This window comes from Falco punctatus, assembly GCF_963210335.1.
Source record: "Falco punctatus genome assembly, chromosome: 4".
NCBI lineage: Eukaryota > Metazoa > Chordata > Aves > Falconiformes > Falconidae > Falco > Falco punctatus.
In genome coordinates, this window is record NC_137583.1 from 24,281,996 (window position 1) to 24,296,845 (window position 14,850).

At 44.6% G+C, this 14,850-nt stretch overlaps 2 protein-coding genes across 3 annotated transcripts in view; one reads left to right on the forward strand and one right to left on the reverse strand.

Annotated features, from left to right (window-relative positions):
* Positions 1 to 261: 261 nt before the first annotated feature.
* On the reverse strand, positions 262 to 5,654 carry MBD4 (methyl-CpG binding domain 4, DNA glycosylase). Its single transcript, XM_080387643.1, has 7 exons — positions 5,354 to 5,654; positions 3,788 to 4,629; positions 3,145 to 3,219; positions 2,347 to 2,481; positions 1,919 to 2,068; positions 1,111 to 1,214; positions 262 to 482 (listed from the first exon to the last, which is right to left on the reverse strand). Exons 1-7 carry the CDS (start codon positions 5,386 to 5,388, stop codon positions 405 to 407), a joined length of 1,419 nt encoding a protein of 472 aa, XP_080243769.1. The 5' UTR covers positions 5,389 to 5,654; the 3' UTR covers positions 262 to 404.
* Positions 5,552 to 14,850, forward strand: part of IFT122 (intraflagellar transport 122) — a 33,436-nt gene continuing 24,137 nt past the window's right edge. The window contains exons 1-10 of one of the 2 annotated variants that reach the window (XM_080387547.1): positions 5,552 to 5,692; positions 6,442 to 6,508; positions 7,452 to 7,536; positions 8,401 to 8,479; positions 9,275 to 9,351; positions 9,788 to 9,854; positions 10,872 to 11,018; positions 12,980 to 13,055; positions 13,580 to 13,771; positions 14,517 to 14,655. In XM_080387547.1, the coding sequence (XP_080243673.1) occupies positions 5,652 to 5,692; positions 6,442 to 6,508; positions 7,452 to 7,536; positions 8,401 to 8,479; positions 9,275 to 9,351; positions 9,788 to 9,854; positions 10,872 to 11,018; positions 12,980 to 13,055; positions 13,580 to 13,771; positions 14,517 to 14,655 (970 nt within the window). In that variant the 5' untranslated portion in view covers positions 5,552 to 5,651. Of the gene's footprint in view, positions 5,693 to 6,441; positions 6,509 to 7,451; positions 7,537 to 8,400; positions 8,480 to 9,274; positions 9,352 to 9,787; positions 9,855 to 10,852; positions 11,019 to 12,979; positions 13,056 to 13,579; positions 13,772 to 14,516; positions 14,656 to 14,850 lie in introns of those variants that run through there. The other variant, XM_080387548.1, reaches the window with a different exon arrangement.

Genomic DNA, 14,850 nt, shown 5'->3' on the forward strand with positions numbered 1-14,850 from the left:
CACTGAGCCGAGGCGCGATGCCGGTCAAACGCTCGCCAGAGGCTGGCGGCGATGGCCGCGCTCCCGGCAGCTGGTGGCCCACGCGCGGCCCGACAGCGGCAGCGACTGCCCTCCGCCAGCCCGGGGGGGCCGCGGGGACGAGCTGGTACAGGCCGGGGGGACGCCGCGCCCCCCCGCAGGCAGCGGTGGCCGGTATGAGCCCCACTGGAGGCAGCGAGCCCCCTGCCCAGCCGGGGCGGCGCAGAAGGAGCAGACCCTGCCGAAACGAAACGGGGGAACATTTATTAAAAAGTGCAGGGGTTTCACAGGGCTTGGGCAGGCCTCCAGCTCGGGTCACGCACGGGAGCATGCACCAGCCGCGGCGCTGAGCCAGCTGGCCAGGACGGGGGGACGTGCGGCTGCCCTCAGTCTATGCTCAGCCTCTCCCGGTTCTCCCGGAGCCAGGTGTGGTACACATTTAACTTGTGGTCCTGCGGCTGTACCTAAAACACAGCACAAACGTTTAACATTTACTAAAATCCCTTCTGTTAAAACACCTCGTGCTCTGGCACGTTTCCTGCCCCAGCCCAGGACCCCATGCAGGGAGCAGTGAAAGGCCACACTGCACAAACCAAAGAACACGGCTCCTGGTCAGCCCCACAGCCACCCACACCCCTCTGTGAATCAGGACGGGGGGTCCTATGCCAGAGAGTGAAGCAGCCCCTCGACTGCCCCCCACAGTCGTCTGCCACAAGAGGACCTCAGCACGCCAAAGGCCCCACCAACACGGACCTCGAAGGGATCTGGCTGGCAGGAACCGTAAGGACACCAGTTCTCAACTAGAGCAGGGAAAAGACTTTCACCCCCACATCAAGGAAATAAGCAAAAACAGTCAAAGCAGAAAACTACAGGGGGAAAAAAATTAAGGCGACAAGTCTTCATTTATAGGTTCAGACTTGCAAAAGTCATGTTCTGGGAATTCAACCTACCAAAGATATAAAACACCCTATCCTTTCCCTTTTTAAATCCAAGGGAGTCCACAGATGCAAAGTCCATGATGCCAAAGGACAGAGCCCTGCTGCCAGCAGCGCATGGTGGACCAGACCCCAGCAGCTCGGGCACACCACCCACCTCCTTCCATTCATTGACACAGAAGATTCTGTAGGAGTCGTTCCCGTACTTCCCGATCCCATGCAGCTCGATGGGGTACTTCCACTGCTTGCTCAGGTACTCATCTGCAACGTACGGTCACAGACTTCACTGCCTGCAGATGGGCAGGTCGCAGAAAGCAACTCTGAACAAAATCCTGATTCTCTGTTATTGTAACACATTTCCACTTTGGAACTTTTTAAATGAAGAACACAAGTTTTAGCTATTTCCTGGTGAAACTAGGTGATGAATCCCTATGGGGTACATCTCAAACATCTTCTAAACAAATCACTGCGGGTGAGTTTTTATTACACCTCTCTCCTCAGAACCCACAGAAGAATACTTTTAGTCTAAGTACAGAAAATACCAGAATCTTAGAAAAATTCTGGCTAGAAAGGCCTTCTGGATGTCACCTGATGCAAAACAGAGAAAAGCCACCTTATGACAGTGCTGCAAAACACAAACCCAGTCTTACAGAAAGGTTTAGGTTGGAAAAGATCCTTTAAGATCAAGTCCAACCATCTTGCAGGCATATATTTTTCCACTCAAAGTTGTCTCTCAGACAAAGGTCTCTTGCAGAACTCATTATGTAAGTTACTTCATTCTCAAAGACAACAGGATCAGCAGCTTTGCATATGTAAGACCAACACATCCCAAAGCTGCATAAAATAAATCATCACCAGTATTTGTCAAACAGTAATAAAAGTGGCAGAGCGCTGTTTGAAGACAGTGCTGTTTGCCTTGCCAGTATAATTTAGACCATTCCACAGACATATTCAGGAAAACCTACCTGAGAACTTGATGATGGTTTTTGCTCTGAGTTCATAGAGGCCAAGAGGTTTGAGCAGATATGACATTTCTTTCCAGTCTGCAGCCCTGGTTATTTCAGGGGAAGGATACTTCTTAAGGAACTCCCAGAGCACAGGAATCGCCATTTTGCCTAGTGAAAGAACCCATCATGAGGGCTGGGCGGGTAATTTTCTTTTTTTATTACCTATGTGTACTTTTTGAAGTGAGCTTTTTCAGAGGCAAGAGTTAGAAATTAAAGATGTTTTTACACTGTTAATATACACTGTATATTAACATGAGTTAATACATATTTATTCTTTCTTAATATATATTTATTCTTTCATTAATGCCATTAAAAATGGCAGCTGTTCTGACCCTGTGACACCACTCCAACACTTATACAACACAAAATTTTACTGTTCCATTTACCTGAAGTTTTATTGAGAAATATGGTTGCAATAAGAAGTTTCCATGGATCATGGAAAAGTGTTTCTTGGACCAGGTTAAAAGGAGAACGTGGAGGAGTCCATTTCCTGAAAGCCTTCCTTCTAGGTGGGCTGGGAGCTGTACACAGAGGCAATACAGGAAAATTTACTGGACAGTAAAGGATAGATTTACCTATTTAAATGAAAACAATAATAAAAAATATTTAAAAAAAAATAGACCACCCTTTGAAGCAGATTCATCTTTGTTGGAGCACCATATGGGGATGGAGCAATGGCAATTCCCACAAAAATTTTACCTAAATGCAGGGGACTATGTGTCCCCCAGCACAGACTGCAGTAAGTCAAGGCTGCCTCTGCATGCCCCCACATTCCATGTTACATATATTTTCTGAGGAGAGATGCCCTCCCCAGCCACTGCCATGCTCCTGCGCAGGTACAGAGCAGCAGCCACTGGGTACAGGGTCTCCCCTTGACAGGGGAAACACCTCAGCAGTCTGAAGAGAACTTCCCCAAAGCCCATTCACCCCAGCACCTTGCAGCTTGCTGCAAGAGCTGCCAAGGCGTTGCATACCAGCCTTAACGGCTATTTGCCAGATACAAACCACTGAGGTTTAAAACAGGACATGATGAACACCAGTGCAGTAAGCCAAGCTCTCTAATGCCACCTGAGCAAGACCAGCCTAAAACTGGAAGAAATTTTCCATAACATCACTCGATCTTCAGCCATCCTATTCCTCCTCCACAAAAAAAACCCAAACTATTTCCCTAAAGAATATCATACCTTCTTTACTGTATCTACTTGAAAAATACGGGCTCGTTTTCCTCCTATCCACTTGTGCTCGTGGTATAGACTCTTCTGTAAAAAATAAAAACTTTGCAGTAAAAAGAAAAGAAATGAAGTATTTTGCTGCCATGTTTCATAGGCTATTTCTATTTTATGTTGTGATGGAAATACAAGGATTTCTTGTAATTGTACAGAACATAAACGTGCTTTAGATTCACTCCAGGGTTCCCTCTATACTTCAACTCTACAAGAAATCCTCAGTAGATAAACTGTAACTTTGCCACAGCCTGAGGAAACAGGCTCAAACTACAACCAAGGATTAAATGTTGTCCACACACTCTAGCACATGAAACAAGATAAAACGAACCTTTTTTAAGAATCAAACTGACCAACTGTGCAACAACATTAAAACTTAGTGAAGCGAAGGTAACAAACATTATTACATTATACTAAAGAGATCTGTAGAGTAAGTTCCAGTTGTGAATAGATCTGCATTAAGTTAAATGCTGCTGGATAAAAAAATGAGTCAGATTCAGATGTCAAAGCAGCTTGACCTGAAACAGAATACTTCGCTCCTACAGTTACGAGAACCCCTGGCAGAATGTTAGGAACATATTCTGCCTCAAAACCACATACATACCTGGCGTCATTTTAACTGCTGTGAAGTTTGTCTTATCACACAGCTGCAAGATGTTAGCATCCGTTTCAGTGTCAGATTTAAAATCCTGGTTACCCAGCCTCCTTTGATCTGTCTCTTTCTGTATTTTGAATCCACTGGTTCTCTCCTCAGATCTTGCGGAGGATGCGTCATTAGAACCTGTCTCCACACATTCCTCCTCTGCCAGGCTCTCCAGCTCCCTTTCTGAGAGAGCTGTCACTGACCTCAACTGTGCATCTGACCTTGACCTGGACATTCGTAACAGAGCTCTTCCTGCATCCACAGGGTCTGCATTCTGATCATCTATGCCCTGACTATCAGTGACACACCTGTCTTTCCTTCTACAAAATTTCTTGTTTTGAAGGCACTCAGTTTCCTGTTTGTTACATACTCTTCTCCGTCTTTTGTTTTGGGTATTATCTTGGTTCCTCTTTCCTGAGCTCTTTCTAGTTTTCTTATTCTGAACACTTTTTCCACCTGCCCCTTTTTTGGTTTTCAAACAGTCCTCTGGGTTTATGCCTCTCGTGATCAAATCTTCACTTTCCAGAGTGAACGTAACTTCTCCCAGGTTTTCATTTCCAGTCTGAGTATTTTGAATTCCATCCTCTGCGCTGTTTCGTACACTGAGGTCTTGCACTTGACTGTGACAATCCTCACTCTCTAAAACAGTTCTCACAGCTTCTGTGGTGTATTTTTTCACCCTTGAACGTGTACTCTGATAAGGAGCTGTAAAATCAAAATCTTTTGCTTTTAGTGTCGTCTCCCCAGTTTTCCGAAAATACTCCGCAAGTGCAATTTTCGATCTTAGGTTATTTCCTTCAGGACTGTGGTATGATAGAAAAGTAAGTTAGTGGTGACTTCTTCATTCTCTCGCTCCTCACTTAAAAAAGTATTCTAGCAATTAAGAAAACAAATAAACGAAAAAATGACAAAAAACGGTTGACAGGGTGATGTCAATGCAAGTTTCTGTGACTTTACAAAACAGTTTACAGACAATCTCGCACACATTGCACACTTCGCCTCCCGCACTCCGCACACAGGGGTTGAAGTGCGAGTGAAGCCTGCGCCGGGGGCAGGGCTGTGCCCAGGGGCGGCAGCGGCCTCCGCCCGGGCCAGCCCTCCGGCTCAGGCCTCACCGGACAAAGGGCACCGACCCCCACGCCATCCTGCCCAGCTGCCTTCGCCTGGCCACCTTCTGCCAGCCGCCGGGGACGGCGCCGGGCCCGGCCGCGGCCCGCTGCCTCGTCAGCCCGCTCTCCGCCGCGGCGCCGGAGCCCTCGCCGCTGGGGCCGGGCCCGGGCCCGTCTCGGCTGCCGCCCGGGAGGCTGCGCGGGGAAGGAGCCGCGCGGGTGGGCCCTGCTCCGAGCGGGGGGGGCCTCGCGGCGCGGCGAGCCCAGGTCCGGGCTTGGGCCCCACGGAGCAGCGGGCCGGGTCCGGTCCGGCCCGGCCCGGGTGCGGCCTCAGGCCCAACGCCGCTCTGCGAGGAGCACCTGCCGCCATCGCCGCCATCGTCGCCACCCCCACCCCGCGGGCCGCCCCGGCCCCTACCCGCGGGCCGCCGCCGCCATCCCGTCAGCCTCCATTACGTGACGCCCTACGGCGCGCAAGCGCAGCCCCGCCCCGCGCAAGCGCAGCCCCGCCCCGCGCAAGCGCAGCCCCGCCCCGCTGGCGGGAGCCCCCTGCAGTGGCGGCGGCCCGGCGCGGCCCTGGGCGCAGGCGCGTTGCCCGTGGCGCAGGCGCGTTGCCCGTGGCGCCGGCGGCGGGTGTAAACAAGCGCGCGGCGGCGGTGCTGACGCGGCGTTGTGAGGGGCGGCCCGGCCCGGCCCGGCCCGGCCCGGCCCGGGGGATGCGGGCCGCGCTCACCTGGCGCGACAAGGCTGAGCAGTGGTGAGCGGCCCGGGGGGCATCAGCCGTGCCGCTACGATCCGCGGCGCAGCGAGGCGCCCGCGCCCCGCCCCCGGCCTGTGAGGAGAGGCGGCGGCCTCCCGGCGGTGTGGAGCGGGCCGGGAGCGGGCCGGCTGTAGCCTGGCTGCCGATCGGGGCGTGCCGAGGAGCGGGGCCGGGCACGGCGGCGGCCCGGGGCAGCAGCTCTTTCGGGCTGCGCTGGGCCCGCCGGCACCGCCCCGTGCCGTGCCCCGCCGCAGGGCCCGTGGGCGGCGGGAGCCCGTGTCCTTGCCCCGGGCAGGCATTCTGCTGCCCCCCGGGCAGGGCAGCGGCACTCTTGCAGCGCCCGGCTGATGCCCGTGGTCCCCAGTAATGCAGAGTCCTTTGTGGGGGTTGGTTTTTCTTTTTTTTCACGTCACGTTCAGCCGAAGGCCAGCAGGCCGTGCCTGTATCCGTGGCCCTGTATCAAGGGTCCAGGCCGCAGGCTCCTTCCTGCCCCCGCCCGTGCGTGTTCAGGCCTGGAGCCAGCATGGTGGCCCGTGCCTGAGTTTCTTCCTGCCTGCGGCAGGCGGCCACAGAGGGTGCTCGTAGTTTGGGGAATTTTCTCAGGAGTTCGATATACGCTCAAGTATGCAATTCATTTTTTTTAATGCGGCAGCTTTGACATGAAAAGAAATATATTTTCTGCCTACTAATACGGGGTTTTATTGGGGGTGGGTGGTGGTGTTTGTGTTGTGTTTTTTTTCCTCTAGTATTTATGATCTTGCATTCAAACCAGATGGGACTCAATTGATAATTGCTGCTGGAAATAGACTCCTGGTAGGGAAACTTTTTTTTCCTCTTGCCTTTACAACTGAATGAATATGATTTTTTCACATTAACTTATGAATATAACCTATCAAAAATCCTCTTATCTCTACTCGTCCAGCCTCATAGCTACATACATATTAATGCAGGCTATAAGTGTAAAGTGTTTTGAAGCTTTTAAATGTTTCTTACAAAGTTTTAAGCTCTATTTCCAAAAGTAATGAGATTTAAGTTACTTGCATCATCTCATCCTCTCGCACCTCACCCGGTGGTTTGAAATCCATTAACCTGCATCCACACTTACCACAGTGGCATGGTATACAAATACTGTGTTGTTAAAACTTTCTTAGAATCTCTGTGAAAAGGGTAAAAGAAACTCAAATCAATGTCCCTACTTTGTGAGAAGCTTCCAAGTAGAGCTTTTTGCAGTTCCCTGGGTCTGTTTGTCTCCTGCTTACCCATCAGTGAGAGCAGCTCTGGACCATACTTCTCACTGTTCCTGCAAGGCTTTCATGTGGGGCAGGTGTAGAAACTGCAGGGATGGATAGGTGATGGATGGAACAATTACAGAGATCAGAACTGCGGGACAGCAGTCTTTGGATATGTTTATTGATGATCCTTTCCAGTAAAAAATCTACTGCAGAGAAAGGAAGGAAATTTTTAAAACAAGATGGCCAAATGAAGTGTTTGGAAATTTCTTTCGTGCATCTAATTTTCTAATACAGAGTCTTCTTTCTGAGAAGTATTTAATTAAGGAAAGCTTCTTCACTTTATTAAAACGTTTTGTCTTGCATGGACTGCATGCTATGCAAAAATGCAAACATGTAAGTGTATAATCTTGGTGGCCTTCAGTAATTTTATATCCTGGTCCTCACTGGAAGACTTTTTAATGTATGGGGCTTGTGTTTGTATGTTTGGTTTTGATTTGATTTTATTTTTCCCTTTGTTTAAATAGGTGTATGATACTTCTGATGGAACCTTAATTCAACCTTTGAAAGGACATAAGGACACTGTATACTGTGTGGCTTATGCTAAAGATGGTAAATATCACTTTGAGGGGGAGGTGAGCTTTGTTAGTCTGGTTTGTGAAGTGCCTATCTTCCATTTCTTGTTGCTAATTTATACATAGATAAATCAGGGTTGGTTGTTTCAGTAATAGTATCCTGAAGGTGTGTAAGTGCTGGTGTTTTGTTTCTTTTGAATGGAGAGTCTGAACTGCCATACAAATGCTACATGCAGAAGTACCATATTTTTACATGTAAGGCTACCTGTTAATCCAAGACCGGTAGTCCCCACTTCCCCTCTCCCACTTACTTCAGTGATGGTTAAGTTTATATTTGTGGGGTAACATGAAGAGAAGGCTTACCCCAGAGATCTTTCTAGACAGAGACCTCTTTCTAGTAGTCTACCTGCCTCTGATTTTTATTCCCCATAGTTTCACTATCCCAAAGCTTCCTGATCTTCTGATCCTTCATGCAGATCCTCACTACAGACTTTATTCTGCTTCCATTTCTTTTATTGTCTCTGATTCTTGTTCTGTGGGGGCTTACTGTCTGTGGCCTCAGAGGACTTCCTCTCAAATACTGCTGTTTAAGTTACAAGGGATACCTGTGAGGATGTGCCATTTTTCCCTTGGCACTGTTAACATAAATCTCCAACCTGTGGCTGACAGTATTGGAAAGACTGGCTACATGCTTGCATGGCTGGGCTTTAATGAGGCATGCTCTGTTACTGGAGTTTCACGTAGTTGGAGAAGTGCAGTCACATCAAGGCACTTGCAGTGTTAGGCCCTTTACTACTTGAGCCTTGTCAAGTTTAAGAACTTCTTGCTCTCTCTTTGATTGAGTATGTAGAGTGAAAGTGATTCTTGTATGTGCAGGATTTAAATTGTATCTAATTCCTAGGCAAACGTTTTGCATCTGGCTCCGCTGATAAAAGCGTGATAATTTGGACTTCAAAGTTAGAAGGAATTTTGAAATACACGTAAGTGATGCCTTTCAGTTCTGCCCCTCTCGAAAGCGGACTTTGATTATGCACTTCTGCTGTCAAAGAGTATGTGCCATTAGATTTGGAAGAAGGTTGACTAAGGTCAGAGAAAATGCCAGGGGATAATAAGAGAGGGAAGAGCAAAAGAACAGTTGAAGTATCTGAATGAGGGAAGAAAGCAATTAAATTCATAAAAGAGGGTGGGAAGTCTCGATAAATCTCTGAATTTAGAGGGCTGGCAGAGAACTGGAGAAACTCAGTATAGCTCAGAATAAAATGAAACAAAATATGACCTTGTATAATAAACAAAATTAATTTAATTTGGTTCAAAGATCAGATTAAAGATAAGGTTTGGTACTTTTGGTGCATTTCCATCTTTCTTTTGGCAGTGTTTTTATGTCATCCCTCTTAAGTGACATCTTCAAATTCTGTTTCAAAATGTATGTGTACATTTATTACTAGATAGTATGCACAAGCTAGTGTACTGCTAGGAGCATACACAAGCACGCTTGTTTTAGAATTTGGCTATAACCTTTAATCATATTTCACAAACCACCATCTATATCCTTTTTTAGCTAATCTTGATGAAATAAAGTGAATCCTGCACCTGGAGACAGTTTTTATAAAGTTTATTACTGATGTAGTTTACAGTGATAGCAGGTTAATTTGATATAATACAAACTGATCACATTATTTCTAGCATCTGGTAAATCTTTCAGCTATTTTGCTGAAACCTAGGAAAGGGGACATTTAAGAATGATTTATTGAAATATGATTGTTACTTCATTCTAGGCATAATGACTCTATACAATGTGTTTCATACAATCCTCTTACTCATCAGTTGGCATCCTGCTCTTCCAGTGATTTTGGTATGTCTTCTTTCTCTAACTTTTCCATTAAGCCAGTATATTCTTTTAGTTCTATAGCTAAGCTAACTACAGATAGGTACAGTTCTTTATATCCAGAAGAGATGAGATACAAAGCTACCTAAATTTAAGTAACATTAGATACTTATTTAAAGCACTTAAACTCAGTTCGAAAGGGCCATGCAGTGAGGCGCCACAGGATAAAATGTACTACTTCGTTACTTTGATTTTTTGCAGACACCTTCTGTGTTACTTAGATAGATTCCCTGCCCCCCATTTACTGATAAATAATAAGTATTTAAATGCCCTTCTAGCAGTGGCTGAGACTTTGATCCCTCTGAAGTCCCAGCTGAGTTTTCTCACAATACTAGTTTCCAATCTGAACACTAGTTAATGCTTACTTGTAATTTACATTGGCTTTTTGTTTGCTTTAATCAAGGCTTGTGGTCTCCTGAACAGAAGTCAGTCTCTAAACATAAAACTAGCAGTAAGATTACTTGCTGTAGGTAAGTTTTAAGGATTATGTGTATCATTTAAGTTCATTTCAATGCAGACCATTCCAAATAATATGCAAGCTTAAAAAAAATGTTCAAATGAAATAGTTCAATGCATGCAAAGACAGTACCTAGTAGTATGGGATGGGCACCTGGCTGTTCAGTAGGATTGTGTACTTTGTGCTGCTTTGGCACTCTCATCGTTATAAACACTACTCAGGTATTTTAATGCTCCAGTAGGAATATTACTAATATTTTTCAAAGATGATTTGTTCTTTCTTGCATAGTCTTCTCAGGGAGCTTTTTTTTTTCTTCCCCCTTCTTTTTTAATAGCAAAGGGTTTTGGTTTTTATTTGATGCTGTTTATAACTGAATTCTTCTGAAAGTATCAGAGGGGTGTTCTGCTCTTGAGCAAGTGTCTTCTCTCTCCCTCTGTTCAGCCATCTTGTGCAATAATTATTTTTCCGCCACCTTCATTTTATTATAATTTCCTTTTGTAGAGTTGTTCATCTCCTGTGTTGTTGGTATTTTCAGTAGAAGGCGATATTACTATTATGGGAAACTTGAAGCAAGGGTACATTAATTTGTGTAAAGTCATCCATCTAACTACAGTAGAGATGAGAATAGAAACCAGGTCTCCTCTGTCCTGCACCATGCAATTTTATCTGATCAGTGTTCTAAATGTGTCTTTTAAAACAGTCTGGTCTACTGCCAACACTGTCATCCCCAAAAATGTATCTGTTACTTAGCACATGTTAAAGTACTGCAAGCAGATGATCGCTTTATTTTTTTTTATTTCTACACTTTATTTCTGTGTATATTATAAAATGTTCTTGCTGTAGTGCATGCTGTTGCCATAAATGTGGATTTAGATGCATAAACAAACTGTAGGATTACTGGCTACCTCCCAGAACTCCCTCTTAGATTGAAATACACTTCCATCATCCCTATTTGAGTATGCTGTACCATCCTACCTTCCTGCTGCTTGTTTTTAGTAGTTTGCTCTTCAGTATGTATGTGTTTTACCAGCTGGACGAACGATGGCCAGTACCTTGCTTTGGGGATGTTCAATGGCATTGTCAGCATAAGGAATAAAAATGGCGAAGAGAAAGTTAAAATAGAGCGTACAGGTGGTGCTTCATCTCCAATATGGTCAATTTGTTGGAATCCATCCAGGTAAATAATTTCATCCTTCCTTTGCTCATGCTGAATAGATAATCCTTGGCTTATTGATGGTGGAAAGACTTTTATCCCTGCTGAAACAGATTAATGACATGTACCTTACCTTTTTTTTAAGTGATTATGTATTGGAGTTTTGGCTTTGCTGCCAGCCTTTGAGTGAAGAAACTGGGAACAAGTTCCACTTAGATCATAGAATCGTTTGGGTTGGAAAAAGACCCTTAAGATCATAGAGGCCAGCTGTTAACCCAGCACTGCCAAGGCCACCACTAACCCATGTCCCTACACACCACGTCTACGTGTCTTTTAATTACCCCCAGGAATGGAGACCCCACCACTTCCCTGGGCAGCCTGTTCCAATGCTTGATAACCCTTCTGGTGAAGAAATTTTTCCCAATATCTGATCTAAACCTTCCCTGGCACAACCTGAGGCCACTTCCTCTTGTCCTATTGCTTGTTACTTGGTAGAAGAAACCGACCCTCACCTGCCTACAGCCTCCTTTCAGGTGGCTGTAGAGAGAGGTAAGGTCCCCCCTGAGCCTCTTACTCTCCAGGCAGAACACCCCCAGTTCCCTCAGCCGCTCCTCACAGGACTTGTGCTCTAAACACCAGCTTTGTTGCTCTTCTTTGGACATGTTCCAGCACCTCGGTGTCTTTCTTGTAGTGAGGGGCCCAAAACTGAACACAGTGTTCAAGGTGCAGCCTCATCAGATCTCAAGAAACGTTTTTTTTTTGTGTATTATTTTATGTGGCTTTTTTTTTATTTTTGTGGGTGGGGATGTGTGTGGAGTGTGGTCTGTTTGGATCTGGGGGAGATAGAGGGGAACTGTTTATTTCACTTCAGAGGGAATATTGTCCCAGATATGTGAATAAACAATTGCTATTGCAGTAGATGGGAGAATTTTTGGACTAGAGCAGATGAAGAAGAGGAGTCAGTTCACAGCTGTTAGAGGAGATACCAGGCCTGGCAGTAGGTAATGTAGTCAGATGACAATGAGCAAGAAGGGATCTCTGTGGATTTCAACTTGTGAGTGAAACTTCAAAGGAGCATATATATCTATATTATCTGGAAGAGTAATTTATAAAAAGTACCAAAGGCAGAGAGTATTATGCAGGGTGCAAAATCAGATGTTAAATAAATAGGAAATTCTACATGAATAGTTGCCTGTATGGTCTGAATTTATTCTGCTAGCATGTGTTCGTTATGAGATAGTTCTTAAGTATGTGATAGCATGTTGCTTTTTCCTACAGGTTACATGCATCATTCATTGAGCAAAGGAGGGTGCTTACTAAACAGCATTTCATTAGGATTTTTGTCTGCTTCCTTTTTGTTAAAAGGTTTGAATAATTCTAGAGGCATTATTTGCAGCAGAATATTCAGATTACCATCTCCCTTCTTCCTCTCTTCTCCACAGGCAAGAAACTGTGGAGAAGGTGACTCTCATGTTTTGCTCTAAGCTGAGCAGGTCATGTCAGAGTACCAAAGCTAACAAATCTGAGACCTGAAGCTTTTCCTTGGTCTGCTGCTGTTCTCACACAATTTTTTTTTCCTGATAATTGTACTACTGATAATTGTAGTTTACTCTTGCTCAGCTGTATTGACTTTAATGCTATGGTGGCTTTGTACTACTGCAGCTAAGAATCCAGGCCCAGGTGCTTCATCTGTTTAAGGGACCGTTAACTTCACTGTACCCACTGCTTATAGAGCTGTATGTGAAGTAATACATCAAGCTTTGCAGTTATTCCTGTAAAGGAGACTGATTTTTCTTTTGTGCCTCAAGCTGTCTTCCTCAGTTTTAAATGGCAAGATGTATCTACTATCCTTTCAGCCTGGTTTGTTTTTTTTTTAAAGAGTAATACGGAGTCAATTCTGCTATCCTATTACTTAGTTGTATTGCTCTAAGAAATTTATTAATAAATTGCTGTAGAATTACTACTTTTTTTTTTTTTTTTGTTAGAGATGAACGCAATGATATTTTAGCTGTGGCAGACTGGGGTCAGAAGCTTTCCTTTTACCAGCTTAGTGGCAAACAGGTACGTTTTAGAAAGTGTATTCAAGAGTGGCAGGGTATTTCTGATTCTACTTTGTGTCCTATATTCAGAGTGTTTGTATACTAGTGCTTTATTAGCTAAATTAATATTTTCCCAAACTTTTATGAGTCTACTTTTTTTTTTTTAACCGTCTCTTCCTTCACCTCTTGTTTCTCCTATGGCAACTCAGCTGCTGTCTTACGATTCTTGTAGTAAAACCCTTACAACTTTGCTGGCTTGTGATGGGGTTTATTGGTCTGTAGAGGACATCTTTGTATTTTTTGTTAAGGGGTTTTTGTGAGTTGCTTGCATTCTGAGCAGACTGGTTTGGGACTGGAGGGATTCTTGGATGTATTTTAGAACTGCCTTCGGGAATCTTAATATAGCCAGTGGTTCTGGGGTATTGAAAGGTTGCACATGGCCAGAGAGGTGAGAGGAATGGTAAAAGTGACAGCACTTGTTGCCTTGGGAAATATAAAATAAGCCTTTTGTTAATGTTTTTGATTTCTTTTTCCCCCCCCTTGTAGATTGGGAAGGACAGAATGCTCAATTTTGATCCGTGCTGTGTTAGCTATTTTACTAAAGGAGAGTATATTTTACTGGGAGGTTCAGATAAACAAGTTTCCCTCTTCACCAAGGATGGTGTGCGTCTTGGTACCATAGGGGAGCAAAGCAGCTGGGTGTGGACGTGCAAAGTTAAACCAGACTCCAACTACGTGGTAAGTACTACATTTCTCTGATGTTTTCACAATTTGTCACATAAGGTAAGACCAAAAATTGCAAACTCAGTTACTTATTCTAGACATTCTTAGTGAGGCAGCAAACCTGAGCAGTGTTTAGTGAGGTACTAGAACTATCACTGAAACTAAAAATATCCTGAACAACTAAAACTTGGGCTGTAAGAAGGCTGTAAATGAGTATAACACCTGTTTTCAGGTGGTAAGGCATTTTCTGCTTCTTGATTAAAAACAAGAGAAGGGAAAAGAAGAAATGGCAGCTAATAACTTCTAGGTTGACCAAATCTAATTCCATGATGGAAAGAAAATGTTCAGATCGGTTTAAGTTTCTAGCATTACACCTTGTGGAAAATGCCTACGTGGCCACTGTTAGCCATAAATGCGGCACTCAGGTCACTGTACAAACATATAGAGATATAGAGCAAATTGAAAAGCAAACACACACCCCACCCCCAGAAAAAAAAAAAAACAAAAACACAACCAACCCGAAAACCGACAACAAAACCAAACAAAACCCCATGCAGCATGGTGGTCTCCATGGTCTATGATGAGATCAGTACTCATTTTGCATTGCCCTTTTACCACTGTTTAAGAGCAAGTAGGCTATAATTGGTATCAATCTATACATTATGCAGGAAAAGGAACATAATGTTCATATAAATAGTACACATTTTGCCAGTTCTCACCTACATGTACCCATTGATTGAAATTATTTTCTTGTGTTCAGGCAGTGGGCTGCCAAGATGGAACGATATCCTTTTATCAGTTGATCTTCAGCACTGTTCATGGCCTTTATAAAGATCGCTATGCTTATAGAGACAACATGACTGATGTTATTGTCCAACACCTCATCACCGAACAAAAAGGTAATTTCACACTTGCAGTTAAGCTTCACTCTCACTCTGTTTTGGTTTTTTTAATTAATATCCATCAGAACACTTGGGATATATGCTGCACATACCAGACAGATTGTTGTCGCTTTGACAGTAAAACTGAGGAATACTGTTTGCAGGGACAAGAGTACAAACTTGGATTCTGGAAGTTCGGTGCTGACAAGCTTA